This window comes from Tachypleus tridentatus, chromosome 7 (genome assembly GCF_004210375.1).
Source record: "Tachypleus tridentatus isolate NWPU-2018 chromosome 7, ASM421037v1, whole genome shotgun sequence".
In the NCBI taxonomy this organism is placed as follows: Eukaryota; Metazoa; Arthropoda; class Merostomata; order Xiphosura; family Limulidae; genus Tachypleus; species Tachypleus tridentatus.
In genome coordinates this window covers 110,491,223-110,509,993 of record NC_134831.1, presented here as the reverse complement: position 1 = coordinate 110,509,993, position 18,771 = coordinate 110,491,223, and the positions used below count along the sequence as shown (strand labels likewise).

Below are 18,771 nucleotides of genomic sequence, written 5' to 3'. Positions count from 1 at the left end.
AGTAGTGAACATCTTGTTTAAAGTTAGTACTGTCTTTACAATGATATATGTAATCTGTCTGTTCATCAAGTGAGTGTCAAGTAGTGAACATCTTGTTTAAAGTTAGTACTGTCTTTACAATGATATATGTAATCTGTCTGTTCATCAAGTGAGTGTCAAGTAGTGAACATCTTGTTTAAAGTTAGTACTGTCTTTACAATGATATATGTAATCTGTCTGTTCATCAAGTGAGTGTCAAGTAGTGAACATCTTGTTTAAAGTTAGTACTGTCTTTACAATGATATATGTAATCTGTCTGTTCATCAAGTAAGTGTCAAGTAGTGAACATCTTGTTTAAAGTTAGTACTGTCTTTACAATGATATATGTAATCTGTCTGTTCATCAAGTGAGTGTCAAGTAGTGAACATCTTGTTTAAAGTTAGTACTGTCTTTACAATGATCTTTACAAGTGATATATGTAATCTGTTTAAAGTTAGTACTGTTTTACAATCAATATGTAATCTGTCTGTTCAGTGTCAAGTAGTGAACATCTTGTTTAAAGTTAGTACTGTCTTTACAATGATATATGTAATCTGTCTGTTCATCAAGTGAGTGTCAAGTAGTGAACATCTTGTTTAAAGTTAGTACTGTCTTTACAATGATATATGTAATCTGTCTGTTCATCAAGTGAGTGTCAAGTAGTGAACATCTTGTTTAAAGTTAGTACTGTCTTTACAATGATATATGTAATCTGTCTGTTCATCAAGTGAGTGTCAAGTAGTGAACATCTTGTTTAAAGTTAGTACTGTCTTTACAATGATATATGTAATCTGTCTGTTCATCAAGTGAGTGTCAAGTAGTGAACATCTTGTTTAAAGTTAGTACTGTCTTTACTTTACAATGATATATCTTGTTTAAAGTTAGTACTGTAATCTGTCTGTTCATCAAGTGAGTGTCAAGTAGTGAACATCTTGTTTAAAGTTAGTACTGTCTTTACAATGATATATGTAATCTGTCTGTTCATCAAGTGTCAAGTAGTGAACATCTTGTTTAAAGTTAGTACTGTCTTTACAATGATATATGTAATCTGTCTGTTCATCAAGTGAGTGTCAAGTAGTGAACATCTTGTTTAAAGTTAGTACTGTCTTTACAATGATATATGTAATCTGTCTGTTCATCAAGTGAGTGTCAAGTAGTGAACATCTTGTTTAAAGTTAGTACTGTCTTTACAATGATATATGTAATCTGTCTGTTCATCAAGTGAGTGTCAAGTAGTGAACATCTTGTTTAAAGTTAGTACTGTCTTTACAATGATATATGTAATCTGTCTGTTCATCAAGTTAGTAACAATGATATATGTGTCAAGTAGTGAACATCTTGTTTAAAGTTAGTACTGTCTTTACAATGATATATGTAATCTGTCTGTTCATCAAGTGAGTGTCAAGTAGTGAACATCTTGTTTAAAGTTAGTACTGTCTTTACAATGATATATGTAATCTGTCTGTTTATCAAGTGAGTGTCAAGTAGTGAACATCTTGTTTAAAGTTAGTACTGTCTTTACAATGATATATGTAATCTGTCTGTTCATCAAGTGAGTGTCAAGTAGTGAACATCTTGTTTAAAGTTAGTACTGTCTTTACAATGATATATGTAATCTGTCTGTTCATCAAGTAAGTGTCAAGTAGTGAACATCTTGTTTAAAGTTAGTACTGTCTTTACAATGATATATGTAATCTGTCTGTTCATCAAGTGAGTGTCAAGTAGTGAACATCTTGTTTAAAGTTAGTACTGTCTTTACAATGATATATGTAATCTGTCTGTGTTGTCAAGTAGTGAACAAGTTTAAAGTGTCAAATGTAGTGAACATCATCTTGTTTAAAGTTAGTACTGTCTTTACAATGATATATGTAATCTGTCAAGTGTTAGTGAACATCAAAAGTTAGTACTGTCTTTACAATGATATATGTAATCTGTCTGTTCATCAAGTAAGTGTCAAGTAGTGAACATCTTGTTTAACATCTTGTTTAAAGTTAGTACTGTCTTTACAATGATATATGTAATCTGTCTGTTCATCAAGTGAGTGTCAAGTAGTGAACATCTTGTTTAAAGTTAGTACTGTCTTTACAATGATATATGTAATCTGTCTGTTCATCAAGTGAGTGTCAAGTAGTGAACATCTTGTTTAAAGTTAGTACTGTCTTTACAATGATATATGTAATCTGTCTGTTTATCAAGTAAGTGTCAAGTAGTGAACATCTTGTTTAAAGTTAGTACTGTCTTTACAATGATATATGTAATCTGTCTGTTCATCAAGTGTGTCAAGTAGTGAACATCTTGTTTAAAGTTAGTACTGTCTTTACAATGATATATGTAATCTGTCTGTTCATCAAGTAAGTGTCAAGTAGTGAACATCTTGTTTAAAGTTAGTACTGTCTTTACAATGATATATGTAATCTGTCTGTTCATCAAGTGAGTGTCAAGTAGTGAACATCTTGTTTAAAGTTAGTACTGTCTTTACAATGATATATGTAATCTGTCTGTTCATCAAGTGAGTGTCAAGTAGTGAACATCTTGTTTAAAGTTAGTACTGTCTTTACAATGATATATGTAATCTGTCTGTTCATCAAGTAAGTGTCAAGTAGTGAACATCTTGTTTAAAGTTAGTACTGTCTTTACAGTGATATATGTAATCTGTCTGTTCATCAAGTGAGTGTCAAGTGTCATCATTGTTTAAAGTTAGTACTGTCTTTACAATGATATATGTAATCTGTCTGTTCATCAAGTGAGTGTCAAGTAGTGAACATCTTGTTTAAAGTTAGTACTGTCTTTACAATGATATATGTAATCTGTCTGTTCATCAAGTGAGTGTCAAGTAGTGAACATCTTGTTTAAAGTTAGTACTGTCTTTACAATGATATATGTAATCTGTCTGTTCATCAAGTGAGTGTCAAGTAGTGAACATCTTGTTTAAAGTTAGTACTGTCTTTACAATGATATATGTAATCTGTCTGTTCATCAAGTGAGTGTCAAGTAGTGAACATCTTGTTTAAAGTTAGTACTGTCTTTACAATGATATATGTAATCTGTCTGTTCATCAAGTGAGTGTCAAGTAGTGAACATCTTGTTTAAAGTTAGTACTGTCTTTACAATGATATATGTAATCTGTCTGTTCATCAAGTGAGTGTCAAGTAGTGAACATCTTGTTTAAAGTTAGTACTGTCTTTACAATGATATATGTAATCTGTCTGTTCATCAAGTAAGTGTCAAGTAGTGAACATCTTGTTTAAAGTTAGTACTGTCTTTACAATGATATATGTAATCTGTCTGTTCATCAAGTGAGTGTCAAGTAGTGAACATCTTGTTTAAAGTTAGTACTGTCTTTACAATGATATATGTAATCTGTCTGTTCATCAAGTGAGTGTCAAGTAGTGAACATCTTGTTTAAAGTTAGTACTGTCTTTACAATGATATATGTAATCTGTCTGTTCATCAAGTGAGTGTCAAGTAGTGAACATCTTGTTTAAAGTTAGTACTGTCTTTACAATGATATATGTAATCTGTCAAGTGTTCATCAAGTTAGTACTGTCTTTACAGTATATGTCAAGTAGTGAACATCTTGTTTAAAGTTAGTACTGTCTTTACAATGATATATGTAATCTGTCTGTTCATCAAGTGAGTGTCAAGTAGTGAACATCTTGTTTAAAGTTAGTACTGTCTTTACAATGATATATGTAATCTGTCTGTTCATCAAGTAAGTGTCAAGTAGTGAACATCTTGTTTAAAGTTAGTACTGTCTTTACAATGATATATGTAATCTGTCTGTTCATCAAGTGAGTGTCAAGTAGTGAACATCTTGTTTAAAGTTAGTACTGTCTTTACAATGATATATGTAATCTGTCTGTTCATCAAGTGTGTCAAGTAGTGAACATCTTGTTTAAAGTTAGTACTGTCTTTACAATGATATATGTAATCTGTCTGTTCATCAAGTGAGTGTCAAGTAGTGAACATCTTGTTTAAAGTTAGTACTGTCTTTACAATGATATATGTAATCTGTCTGTTTATCAAGTGATGTCAAGTAGTGAACATCTTGTTTAAAGTTAGTACTGTCTTTACAATGATATATGTAATCTGTCTGTTCATCAAGTGAGTGTCAAGTAGTGAACATCTTGTTTAAAGTTAGTACTGTCTTTACAATGATATATGTAATCTGTCTGTTCATCAAGTGAGTGTCAAGTAGTGAACATCTTGTTTAAAGTTAGTACTGTCTTTACAATGATATATGTAATCTGTCTGTTCATCAAGTGTGTCAAGTAGTGAACATCTTGTTTAAAGTTAGTACTGTCTTTACAATGATATATGTAATCTGTCTGTTCATCAAGTGAGTGTCAAGTAGTGAACATCTTGTTTAAAGTTAGTACTGTCTTTACAATGATATATGTAATCTGTCTGTTCATCAAGTGAGTGTCAAGTAGTGAACATCTTGTTTAAAGTTAGTACTGTCTTTACAATGATATATGTAATCTGTCTGTTCATCAAGTGAGTGTCAAGTAGTGAACATCTTGTTTAAAGTTAGTACTGTCTTTACAATGATATATGTAATCTGTCTGTTCATCAAGTGAGTGTCAAGTAGTGAACATCTTGTTTTAAAGTTAGTACTGTCTTTACAATGATATATGTAATCTGTCTGTTCATCAAGTGAGTGTCAAGTAGTGAACATCTTGTTTAAAGTTAGTACTGTCTTTACAATGATATATGTAATCTGTCTGTTCATCAAGTGAGTGTCAAGTAGTGAACATCTTGTTTAAAGTTAGTACTGTCTTTACAATGATATATGTAATCTGTCTGTTCATCAAGTGTGTCAAGTAGTGAACATCTTGTTTAAAGTTAGTACTGTCTTTACAATGATATATGTAATCTGTCTGTTCATCAAGTGAGTGTCAAGTAGTGAACATCTTGTTTAAAGTTAGTACTGTCTTTACAATGATATATGTAATCTGTCTGTTCATCAAGTGAGTGTCAAGTAGTGAACATCTTGTTTAAAGTTAGTACTGTCTTTACAATGATATATGTAATCTGTCTGTTCATCAAGTGAGTGTCAAGTAGTGAACATCTTGTTTAAAGTTAGTTGTCTTTACAATGATATATGTAATCTGTCTGTTTATCAAGTCAAGTAGTGAACATCTTGTTTAAAGTTAGTACTGTCTTTAAATGATATATGTAATCTGTCTGTTTATCAAGTGAGTGTCAAGTAGTGAACATCTTGTTTAAAGTTAGTACTGTCTTTACAATGATATATGTAATCTGTCTGTTTATCAAGTGTCAAGTAGTGAACATCATGTTTAAAGTTAGTACTGTCTTTACAATGATATATGTAATCTGTCTGTTTATCAAGTGAGTGTCAAGTAGTGAACATCTTGTTTAAAGTTAGTACTGTCTTTACAATGATATATGTTTAATCTGTCAAGTTGAACATCAAGTTAGTACTGTCTGTTAGTGTCAAGTAGTGAACATCTTGTTTAAAGTTAGTACTGTCTTTACAATGATATATGTAATCTGTCTGTTCATCAAGTGAGTCAAGTAGTGAACATCTTGTTTAAAGTTAGCACTGTCTTTACAATGATATATGTAATCTGTGTTTAAAGTGTCAAGTAGTGAACATCTTGTTTAAAGTTAGTACTGTCTTTACAATGATATATGTAATCTGTCTGTTTCAAGTAAGTGTCAAGTAGTGAACATCTTGTTTAAAGTTAGTACTGTCTTTACAATGATATATGTAATCTGTCTGTTCATCAAGTAAGTGTCAAGTAGTGAACATCTTCTTTAAAGCTAGTACTGTCTTTACAATGATATATGTAATCTGCCTGTTCATCAAGTAAGTGTCAAGTAGTGAACATCTTGTTTAAAGTTAGTACTGTCTTTACAATGATATATGTAATCTGCCTGTTCATCAAGTAAGTGTCAAGTAGTGAACATCTTGTTTAAAGTTAGTACTGTCTTTACAATGATATATGTAATCTGTCTGTTCATCAAGTGAGTGTCAAGTAGTGAACATCTGTGTTTAAAGTTAGTACTGTCTTTACAATGATATATGTAATCTGTCTGTTCATGAAGTGAGTGTCAAGTAGTGAACATCTTGTTTAAAGTTAGTACTGTCTTTACAATGATATATGTAATCTGTCTGTTTAACAAGTAAGTGTCAAGTAGTGAACATCATGTTTAAAGTTAGTACTGTCTTTACAATGATATATGTAATCTGTCTGTTTATCAAGTGTCAAGTAGTGAACATCATGTTTAAAGTTAGTACTGTATTTACAATCATATATGTAATCTGTATGTTTATCAAGTGTCAAGTAGTGAACATTTTGTTTAAAGTTAGTAAGTAGTGAACATTGTCTTTACAATGATATATGTAATCTGTTTGTTCATCAAGTGAGTGTCAAGTAGTGAACATCTTGTTTAAAGTTAGTACTGTCTTTACAATGATATATGTAATCTGTCTGTTCATCAAGTGAGTGTCAAGTAGTGAACATCTTGTTTAAAGTTAGTACTGTCTTTACAATGATATATGTAATCTGTCTGTTCATCAAGTGAGTGTCAAGTAGTGAACATCTTGTTTAAAGTTAGTACTGTCTTTACAATGATATATGTAATCTGTCTGTTCATCAAGTAAGTGTCAAGTAGTGAACATCTTGTTTAAAGTTAGTACTGTCTTTACAATGATATATGTAATCTGTTTGTTCATCAAGTGAGTGTCAAGTAGTGAACATCTTGTTTAAAGTTAGTACTGTCTTTACAATGATATATGTAATCTGTCTGTTCATCAAGTGAGTGTCAAGTAGTGAACATCTTGTTTAAAGTTAGTACTGTCTTTACAATGATATATGTAATCTGTCTGTTCATCAAGTAAGTGTCAAGTAGTGAACATCTTGTTTAAAGTTAGTACTGTCTTTACAATGATATATGTAATCTGTTTGTTCATCAAGTAAGTGTCAAGTAGTGAACATCTTGTTTAAAGTTAGTACTGTCTTTACAATGATATATGTAATCTGTTTGTTCATCAAGTGAGTGTCAAGTAGTGAACATCTTGTTTAAAGTTAGTACTGTCTTTACAATGATATATGTAATCTGTCTGTTCATCAAGTGAGTGTCAAGTAGTGAACATCTTGTTTAAAGTTAGTACTGTCTTTACAATGATATATGTAATCTGTCTGTTCATCAAGTGAGTGTCAAGTAGTGAACATCTTGTTTAAAGTTAGTACTGTCTTTACAATGATATATGTAATCTGTCTGTTCATCAAGTGAGTGTCAAGTAGTGAACATCTTGTTTAAAGTTAGTACTGTCTTTACAATGATATATGTAATCTGTCTGTTCATCAAGTGAGTGTCAAGTAGTGAACATCTTGTTTAAAGTTAGTACTGTCTTTACAATGATATATGTAATCTGTCTGTTCATCAAGTGTCAAGTAGTGAACATCTTGTTTAAAGTTAGTACTGTCTTTACAATGATATATGTAATCTGTCTGTTCATCAAGTGAGTGTCAAATAGTGAACATCATGTTTAAAGTTAGTACTGTCTTTACAATGATATATGTAATCTGTCTTGTTCATCAAGTAAGTGTCAAGTAGTGAACATCTTGTTTAAAGTTAGTACTGTCTTTACAATGATATATGTAATCTGTCTGTTCATCAAGTTAGTGTCAAGTAGTGAACATCATGTTTAAAGTTAGTACTGTCTTTACAATGATATACGTAATCTGTATGTTTATGAAGTGAGTGTCAAGTAGTGAACATCTTGTTTAAAGTTAGTACTGTCTTTACAATGATATATGTAATCTGTATGTTTATCAAGTGTCAAGTAGTGAACATCATGTTTAAAGTTAGTACTGTCTTTACAATCATATATGTAATCTGTATGTTTATCAAGTGAGTGTCAAGTAGTGAACATCTTGTTTAAAGTTAGTGCTGTCTTTACAATGATATATGTAATCTGTCTGTTTAACAAGTAAGTGTGAAGTAGTGAACATCTTGTTTAAAGTTAGTACTGTCTTTACAATGATATATGTAATCTGTCTGTTTATCAAGTGTCAAGTAGTGAACATCTTGTTTAAAGTTAGTACTGTCTTTACAATGATATATGTAATCTGTATGTTTATCAAGTGTCAAGTAGTGAACATCATGTTTAAAGTTAGTACTGTCTTTACAATGATATATGTAATCTGTTTGTTCATCAAGTGAGTGTCAAGTAGTGAACATCTTGTTTAAAGTTAGTACTGTCTTTACAATGATATATGTAATCTGTCTGTGTAACAAGTAAGTGTCAAGTAGTGAACATCTTGTTTAAAGTTAGTACTGTCTTTACAATGATATATGTAATCTGTCTGTTTGACAAGTAAGTGTCAAGTAGTGAACATCATGTTTAAAGTTAGTACTGTCTTTACAATGATATATGTAATCTGTCTGTTTATCAAGTGAGTGTCAAGTAGTGAACATCTTGTTTAAAGTTAGTACTGTCTTGACGATGTATGTAATCTGTCTGTTTATCAAGTGAGTGTCAAGTAGTGAACATCTTGTTTAAAGTTAGTTCTGTCTTTACAATGATATATGTAATCTGTCTGTTCATTAAGTGAGTGTCAAGTAGTGAACATCATGTTTAAAGTTAGTACTGTCTTTACAATGTATGTAATCTGTCTGTTTATCAAGTGAGTGTCAAGTAGTGAACATCTTGTTTAAAGTTAGTACTGTCTGTACAATGATATATGTAATCTGTCTGTTCATCAAGTGAGTGTCAAGTAGTGAACATCTTGTTTGAAGTTAGTACTGTCTTTACAATGATATATGTAATCTGTCTGTTCATCAAGTAAGTGTCAAGTAGTGAACATCGTGTTTAAAGTTAGTACTGTCTTCTGTGATATTTGTAATCAGTTCTTTATCATAAAATGTGTGAAGGCTTTCTGCAGAATATGACACAATACAAGGGCTAGCTGTAGAATATAACACTCTATTAAGACTAACCAGGGAATATGATATAATACAAAGGTTTCCTGCTGCATGTGTGACACTATGAAGGTTTCTTACTGAATGTATCACACTTCTAAGGTTTCCTGTTGAATGTGTCACATTATGCACACAAGCTATGGAATGTGATGTACTATAAAGTCTAACTATAGAATGTGACATATCACAAAGGTTTACTGAAAAGTAATAACATATTCATGTCGTCAACCATTTGTGGATCAGTGTTTTCAGTTTTGCTTACAGAAAGTTATACAAGCTATATTTGTTTGGTTATAATAGCACAAACTTTATATGTAACAGTATTTTAGTATTTAGAATAATACTATTAAATTTGCATACAAAAGAAATACAAATTTGGCTCCTCAGTGTTAATTATAATCAGGAACATAAATGTTATAACTCAGAATTTCTCCACAGGAGTGTTATGGAGTGCCATATATCCCTGAAGGTCAGTGGCTGTGTCGACGCTGTCTCCAGTCGCCCTCACGAGCAGTTGACTGTGTATTATGTCCCAACAAAGGGGGTGCTTTCAAACAGACAGACAGTGGGAGGTGGGCTCATGTGGTGTGTGCCCTGTGGGTCCCAGAAGTGTGTTTTGCCAACACTGTATTCCTTGAACCTATTGATAGCATAGAAAACATCCCACCTGCTCGTTGGAAATTAACATGTTATATATGCAAGCAGCGAGGGCTCGGGGCATGTATCCAGTGTCATAAGGCAAACTGCTACACAGGTAGGACTTGAAAAAAGGTAATAATTTTTAAAACAAGTACGTTAATTGTTAGGTAATGTTAATAAAGCTAACATTCCTCACAACTAGGTTAAAAATTAAATAGTAGTACTCATAGCTTGTATACAAACTGCAAAAGTGAAATGCAACCTGGTTAGAGGGGTATCTGTATATGTCGTACTAACGCAGTGCAGAGATGTACTGTATGACATTTTAATCTGATTCCATGGTTGCTGATTGGGAGTGAAAATATTCATTGTTGACTTTTTTATGATTAGATTAGAAAATGACGATTTTCTGTTTACTGCTCTATCATTATTGGTAGTGTATCAACCAACCTCATCATCACTGTTGTTGGTAGTGTATCAACCAACCTCATCATCACTGTTGTTGGTTGTGTATCAACCAACATCATAATCACTGTTGTTGGTTGTGTATCAACCAAGTTCATCATCACTGTTCTTGGTAGTGTGTCAACCAAGTTCATCATCACTGTTGTTGGTAGTGTATAAACCAACATCATAATCACTGTTGTTGGCTGTGTATCAACCAAGTTCATCATCACTGTTGTTGGTAGTGTATCAACCAACCTCATCATCACTGTTGTTGGTAGTGTATCAACCAACATCATAATCACTGTTGTTGGTTGTGTATCAACCAAGTTCATCATCACTGTTGTTGGTAGTGTGTCAACCAAGTTCATCATCACTGTTGTTGGTAGTGTATAAACCAACATCATAATCACTGTTGTTGGCTGTGTATCAACCAAGTTCATCATCACTGTTGTTGGTAGTGTATCAACCAACCTCATCATCACTGTTGTTGGTAGTGTGTCAACCAAGTTCATCATCACTGTTGTTGGTAGTGTATCAACCAACATCATAATCACTGTTGTTGGTTGTGTATCAACCAAGTTCATCATCACTGTTGTTGGTAGTGTATCAACCAACCTCATCATCACTGTTGTTGGTAGTGTATTAACCAACCTCATCTCACTGTTGTTGGTTGTGTATCAACCAAGTTCATCATCACTGTTGTTGGTAGTGTATCAACCAACCTCATCATCACTGTTGTTGGTAGTGTAACCAACATCATAATCACTGTTGTTGGTTGTGTATCAACCAAGTTCATCATCACTGTTGTTGGTAGTGTATCAACCAAGTTCATCATCACTGTTGTTGGTAGTGTATTAACCAACATCATAATCACTGTTGTTGGCTGTGTATCAACCAAGTTCATCATCACTGTTGTTGGTAGTGTATCAACCAACATCATCAATCACTGTTGTTGGTTGTGTATCAACCAAGTTCATCATCACTGTTGTTGGTAGTGTGTCAACCAAGTTCATCATCACTGTTGTTGGTAGTGTATAAACCAACATCATAATCACTGTTGTTGGCTGTGTATCAACCAAGTTCATCATCACTGTTGTTGGTAGTGTATCAACCAACCTCATCATCACTGTTGTTGGTAGTGTGTCAACCAAGTTCATCATCACTGTTGTTGGTAGTGTATCAACCAACATCATAATCACTGTTGTTGGTTGTGTATCAACCAAGTTCATCATCACTGTTGTTGGTAGTGTATCAACCAACCTCATCATCACTGTTGTTGGTAGTGTATTAACCAACCTCATCATCACTGTTGTTGGTAGTGTATCAACCAAGTTCATCATCACTGTTGTTGGTAGTGTATCAACCAACCTCATCATCACTGTTGTTGGTAGTGTGTCAACCAACATCATCATCACTGTTGTTGGTAGTGTATCAACCAACATCATAATCACTGTTGTTGGTAGTGTATCAACCAACATCATAATCACTGTTGTTGGTTGTGTATCAACCAAGTTCATCATCACTGTTGTTGGTAGTGTATCAACCAACATCATAATCACTGTTGTTGGCTGTGTATCAACCAAGTTCATCATCACTGTTGTTGGTAGTGTATCAACCAACCTCATCATCACTGTTGTTGGTAGTGTATCAACCAACATCATCATCACTGTTGTTGGTTGTGTATCAACCAAGTTCATCATCACTGTTGTTGGTTGTGTATCAACCAACATCATAATCACTGTTGTTGGTAGTGTGTCAACCAAGTTCATCATCACTGTTGTTGGTAGTGTGTTAACCAACCTTATTATCATTATTAAAGAAATGTATACTAGATTTCATTTGCAGAGTCCCTTAAATTGTTCTTTGGTTTTGTTTGAAGAATAAATAAAACCATTTTTTTATGTTGGAAAATGCAGTCTGTTTCCATCCATTAACATACTGCGTAAAAATGAATGCTTGTTTAATTATATTTCTTGTGAACAAGTAAAATGATTTACATCATAATGGAATGTTCAAAATGTGTCTGTTCTTTCAGCATTTCACGTGACTTGTGCTCAACTGGCAGGATTATTCATGAAAATGGAAGCTGTCCGAGAAAGTGGTGCTAATGGAACTTCTTACAATGTTAGAAAGACGGCCTACTGTGATGTCCATACTCCTGCAGATAATGAAGGGGTAAGGATGGTTACTTGTATTTCAAAATGTTTGTACAGGTGTTTGTGTAGTTTCCTATGTATTAGACCTGCAAGAAAAGACTTAACACTATAAGAATCTAGTCAAAATTATGGAGATACAAGTAACAAAACCCAAGTGTTTCTTATTTCAATACTGATTTTCCTAATGCTGTAGAATTAATTTTCCGAAATGTCATACTTTTAATGTTCCAAAAAAGTAAACATTATTTTATTTCTTTTTTCTCCTAAATTTTCATCATACCTTCTTCAATGTCTTCTTAATCAGGCAGAGGACGACGAAGGTAAAGTTGATAGTTTAAAAAAGGCCAAAGCTAAAGCCAAGTCTCGTGAAAAGATGAGAAAGGCAAGGAAGATTCTTGCTGAAAAGAGGTCAGCTGTTCCTGTTGTCTCTATTCCGACTATTTCTCCAGACAGGTATGATATTTACTGTAGTGTACTAATCTGTATTGATTGTTGTCTGTAGTCTCTACTCCATCTATTTCTCCAGACAGGTATGATATTTACTGTAGTGTACTAATCTGTATTGATTGTTGTCTGTAGTCTCTATTCCATCTATTTCACCAGACAGGTATGATATTTACTGTAGTGTACTAATCTGTATTGATTATTGTCTGTAGTCTCTACTCCAACTATTTCTCCAGACAGGTATGATATTTACTGTAGTGTACTAATCTGTATTGATTGTTGTCTGTAGTCTCTACTCCATCTATTTCTCCAGACAGGTATGATATTTACTGTAGTGTACTAATCTGTATTGATTGTTGTCTGTAGTCTCTACTCCATCTATTTCTCCAGACAGGTATGATATTTACTGTAGTGTACTAATCTGTATTGATTGTTGTCTGTAGTCTCTATTCCATCTATTTCACCAGACAGGTATGATATTTACTGTAGTGTACTAATCTGTATTGATTGTTGTCTGTAGTCTCTACTCCATCTATTTCTCCAGACAGGTATGATATTTACTGTAGTGTACTAATCTGTATTGATTGTTGTCTGTAGTCTCTACTCCATCTATTTCACCAGACAGGTATGGTATTTACTGTAGTGTACTAATCTGTATTGATTGTTGTCTGTAGTCTCTACTCCATCTATTTCACAAGACAGGTATGATATTTATTGTAGTGTACTAATCTGTATTGATTGTTGTCTGTAGTCTCTACTCCATCTATTTCACCAGACAGGTATGATATTTACTGAAGTGTACTAATCTGTATTGATTGTTGTCTGTAGTCTCTACTCCATCTATTTCTCCAGACAGGTATGATATTTACTGTAGTGTACTAATCTGTATTGATTGTTGTCTGTAGTCTCTACTCCATCTATTTCTCCAGACAGGTATGATATTTACTGAAGTTTACTAATCTGTATTGATTGTTGTCTGTAGTCTCTACTCCATCTATTTCTCCAGACAGGTATGATATTTACTGTAGTGTACTAATCTGTATTGATTGTTGTCTGTAGTCTCTACTCCATCTATTTCTTCAGACAGGTATGATATTTACTGTAGTGTACTAATCTGTATTGATTGTTGTCTGTAGTCTCGACTCCATCTATTTCTCCAGACAGGTATGATATTTACTGTAGTGTACTAATCTGTATTGATTGTTGTCTGTAGTTTCTACTCCAACTATTTCACCAGACAGGTATGATATTTACTGTAGTTTACTAATCTGTATTGATTGTTGTCTGTAGTCTCTACTCCATCTATTTCTCCAGACAGGTATGATATTTACTGTAGTGTACTAATCTGTATTGATTGTTGTCTGTAGTCTCTACTCCAAATATTTCTCCAGACAGGTATGATATTTACTGTAGTGTACTAATCTGTATTGATTGTTGTCTGTAGTCTCTACTCCAACTATTTCTCCAGACAGGTATGATATTTACTGTAGTGTACTAATCTGTATTGATTGTTGTCTGTAGTCTCTACTCCATCTATTTCTCCAGACAGGTATGATATTTACTGTAGTGTACTAATCTGTATTGATTGTTGTCTGTAGTCTCTACTCCATCTATTTCACCAGACAGGTATGATATTTACTGTAGTGTACTAATCTGTATTGATTGTTGTCTGTAGTCTCTACTCCATCTATTTCTCCAGACAGGTATGATATTTACTGTAGTGTACTAATCTGTATTGATTGTTGTCTGTAGTCTCTACTCCATCTATTTCTAATCTGTATTGATTGTTGTCTGTAGTCCAGACAGGTATGATATTTACTGTAGTGTACTAATCTGTATTGATTGTTGTCTGTAGTCTCTACTCTATCTATTTCTCCAGACAGGTATGATATTTACTGTAGTGTACTAATCTGTATTGATTGTTGTCTGTAGTCTCTACTCCATCTATTTCTCCAGACAGGTATGATATTTACTGTAGTGTACTAATCTGTATTGATTGTTGTCTGTAGTCTCTACTCCATCTATTTCACCAGACAGGTATGATATTTACTGTAGTTTACTAATCTGTATTGATTGTTGTCTGTAGTCTCTACTCCATCTATTTCACCAGACAGGTATGATATTTACTGTAGTGTACTAATCTGTATTGATTGTTGTCTGTAGTCTCTACTCCAAATATTTCTCCAGACAGGTATGATATTTACTGTAGTGTACTAATCTGTATCGATTGTTGTCTGTAGTCTCTACTCCATCTATTTCTCCAGACAGGTATGATATTTACTGTAGTGTACTGATCTGTATCGATTGTTGTCTGTAGTCTCTACTCCATCTATTTCACCAGACAGGTATGATATTTACTGTAGTGTACTAATCTGTATTGATTGTTGTCTGTAGTCTCTACTCCATCTATTTCTCCAGACAGGTATGATATTTACTGTAGTGTACTAATCTGTATTGATTGTTGTCTGTAGTCTCTACTCCAACTATTTCACCAGACAGGTATGATATTTACTGTAGTGTACTAATCTGTATTGATTGTTGTCTGTAGTCTCTACTCCATCTATTTCACCAGACAGGTATGATATTTACTGTAGTGTACTAATCTGTATTGATTGTTGTCTGTAGTCTCTACTCCATCTATTTCTCCAGACAGGTATGATATTTACTGTAGTGTACTAATCTGTATTGATTGTTGTCTGTAGTCTCTACTCCATCTATTTCACCAGACAGGTATGATATTTACTGTAGTTTACTAATCTGTATTGATTGTTGTCTGTAGTCTCTACTCCATCTATTTCACCAGACAGGTATGATATTTACTGTAGTGTACTAATCTGTATTGATTGTTGTCTGTAGTCTCTACTCCAAATATTTCTCCAGACAGGTATGATATTTACTGTAGTGTACTAATCTGTATTGATTGTTGTCTGTAGTCTCTACTCCATCTATTTCTCCAGACAGGTATGATATTTACTGTAGTGTACTAATCTGTATCGATTGTTGTCTGTAGTCTCTACTCCATCTATTTCACCAGACAGGTATGATATTTACTGTAGTGTACTAATCTGTATTGATTGTTGTCTGTAGTCTCTACTCCAACTATTTCTCCAGACAGGTATGATATTTACTGTAGTGTACTAATCTGTATTGATTGTTGTCTGTAGTCTTTACTCCATCTATTTCTCCAGACAGGTATGATATTTACTGTAGTGTACTAATCTGTATTGATTGTTGTCTGTAGTCTCTACTCCATCTATTTCACCAGACAGGTATGATATTTACTGTAGTTTACTAATCTGTATTGATTGTTGTCTGTAGTCTCTACTCCATCTATTTCACCAGACAGGTATGATATTTACTGTAGTGTACTAATCTGTATTGATTGTTGTCTGTAGTCTCTACTCCAAATATTTCTCCAGACAGGTATGATATTTACTGTAGTGTACTAATCTGTATTGATTGTTGTCTGTAGTCTCTACTCCATCTATTTCTCCAGACAGGTATGATATTTACTGTAGTGTACTAATCTGTATCGATTGTTGTCTGTAGTCTCTACTCCATCTATTTCACCAGACAGGTATGATATTTACTGAAGTGTACTAATCTGTATTGATTGTTGTCTGTAGTCTCTACTCCATCTATTTCTCCAGACAGGTATGGTATTTACTGTAGTGTACTAATCTGTATTGATTGTTGTCTGTAGTCTCTACTTCAACTATTTCACCAGACAGGTATGATATTTACTGTAGTGTACTAATCTGTATTGATTGTTGTCTGTAGTCTCTACTCCATCTATTTCTCCAGACAGGTATGATATTTACTGTAGTGTACTAATCTGTATTGATTGTTGTCTGTAGTGTCTACTCCATCTATTTCACGAGACAGGTATGATATTTATTGTAGTGTACTAATCTGTATTGATTGTTGTCTGTAGTGTCTACTCCATCTATTTCACGAGACAGGTATGATATTTATTGTAGTGTACTAATCTGTATTGATTGTTGTCTGTAGTCTCTACTCCAACTATTTCTCCAGACAGGTATGATATTTACTGTAGTGTACTAATCTGTATCGATTGTTGTTTTTAGTCTGTACTCCATTTATTTCTCCAATTATTTCTGTGAACAGGTCCATGTGTTATCTTTTTTGATGTTTTGTTTAGATATGAGATAATTTGACAGATTACCTCACATAAAGTTCGTTTTTTTTTCAACTACATGTTGTCACATTGGAACATTATATTGTCACATTAATTGCTAGTTTGTTGTTAAATTTTTGCAGTATATTTTCTTGTATATAAACAGTTGAATGTGTTTATTTTGAAGAAATTTGCTGTTGTTATTAAATGATAACGTTGAAAAATTAGTACTCTATTTTATGATGGTCTGAAGGAGTGTTAGCACTTAGTCTATAGTTTATGCCTGTTTTATAACACTCTTCTTAAAATCCAATACTTCTTTTAGCAGTTTAGAAATAGTGCCTAAATATATTGACAACTTTCTCACACTACAGCTAATACTAAAGGGGTTTTTCCTTTGTCCATCTAAGTTTCTGCCTGATTTTTTCTCACATGTTCCTTTCTCTCAACCCTACTTAATCACTTTTAGTGATATTTGTCTCGTAACACTCTCTATCCATGTTAATCTCTTTCTCAATATAGTATAGAAGCACCTCATTCAGTTAATGCTGTCATTTTTTCTCATTGAAGCATCACTAATGGGTTTCTCGTTGTTATGATCATTTAGAGATACTGTGATCATACTCTGTCTTATGTAGTTAATATTTGTTTAAAAATATTTTTATGATTGAGAAGCTAGTTTACTGTGTGAATTCCCATATTATTATTTCTGGCACAGAGGCAAATTAGGTTTCTTCTATCCCACCTCCGATATCTAGTGTCATACAACAAATGTGGTAATGGTGGGAGGGTCATTCTCAGTTGAGTCTGTCAGTGATCTTATTTGTAGTGGGATGCAAACATATATTCTGTTTAATGGTATTTCTCTAGGGGTTTAAAGTCAGTGTTTTGTTTTCCTGAAACTAAATTTCATACTGTAGAATGACAGTAGGATAGTTTAAAATGGAAGTAGTAAATTTCCTGGTTTTCATAAGTACTTATAACTTAAACTTACTCACAATATGCTTGTCTCATGAGCTTGTTGTGTGTTAATAAACATTTATTTTAAATATTGAACATTTCTGTAATTTATTTATAACTTCCTTGATAATGAAGACACCTGTTATTGTTTTTCTAAGTTGCAGTTTATTTACATTTAATAGCTAAGTAAGTTGAAATGATTATTAACTTGATAGGTTAGAGTGATACAGTGGAGCGCCATTAAGCCGCTGTAGCAAATCTTGTCCCAAAATTTTTGATGTATTAAATCTACTACCTGGGTTTTTAAAGTTTCTCACACTCTCCTTGCCTTTATAACTTCAAGGGGATATTTAAAAGGATTTGCTTTAATTTGGGAAATAAATAAAATATATTACAATAGAAATCGACCGTTAATCTACCTTATCCGCTCTCTATGTCAGCTTTATGGAGGCCGCCATTGTTACCGAATCACATTTCACCATACATTAAAGTTAATCCGCGGTAAATCCGTGAAAAAAGTGATCAATAATTAATGTATTATTTTTAATTCGATAATCCGATATTTTTATGGAATTGTATAAATATTGGCCACAAACCCAATAGAAATCACTTCAGTTTCTGAATTAATAGTGAGCATATCATGTTGACATGGTGGCCCGCATGTAACACAGGAAATTTTACAGGGAAAAGCGAACCATCGCAATGCATTGGTCGTTTGTGTTAAAACGGCACTTGTCAATTGTATCTGAATAGTCTATACATTAATATTATAATTATCACGCAATGGCCCAGATGAGGCTCCTCGGCGGAGCTGTTGGCGACTTCGGCTTTTCAGTCACAAAGGTTTAAGCCATGGTTAAGCAGGTTGACCCCCCAAATACTTTGTTGACAAAGAGGTCTTAGAGAAATAATCTTAAAGTAGTTCAAGTGGATAGGACGATATTTTGAAAAAGTTCCATTTTCAAACCGAAGACAGACAGATGGAAGTTGTTAGAGTTATCTTTTTTCATCTGA

At 33.1% G+C, this 18,771-nt stretch overlaps 1 protein-coding gene across 8 annotated transcripts in view; it reads left to right on the top strand.

The window, feature by feature from the left end:
* The window catches only part of LOC143256392 (peregrin-like), a 75,820-nt gene that overhangs the window by 10,436 nt on the left and 46,613 nt on the right, over nucleotides 1-18,771 (top strand). For all 8 annotated transcript variants that reach the window (XM_076513575.1, XM_076513579.1, XM_076513581.1 and 5 more), the window contains exons 4-6: nucleotides 9,412-9,727; nucleotides 12,095-12,234; nucleotides 12,520-12,668. In XM_076513575.1, coding sequence (XP_076369690.1) covers nucleotides 9,412-9,727; nucleotides 12,095-12,234; nucleotides 12,520-12,668 — 605 coding nt within the window. The remainder of the gene's footprint in view (nucleotides 1-9,411; nucleotides 9,728-12,094; nucleotides 12,235-12,519; nucleotides 12,669-18,771) is intronic.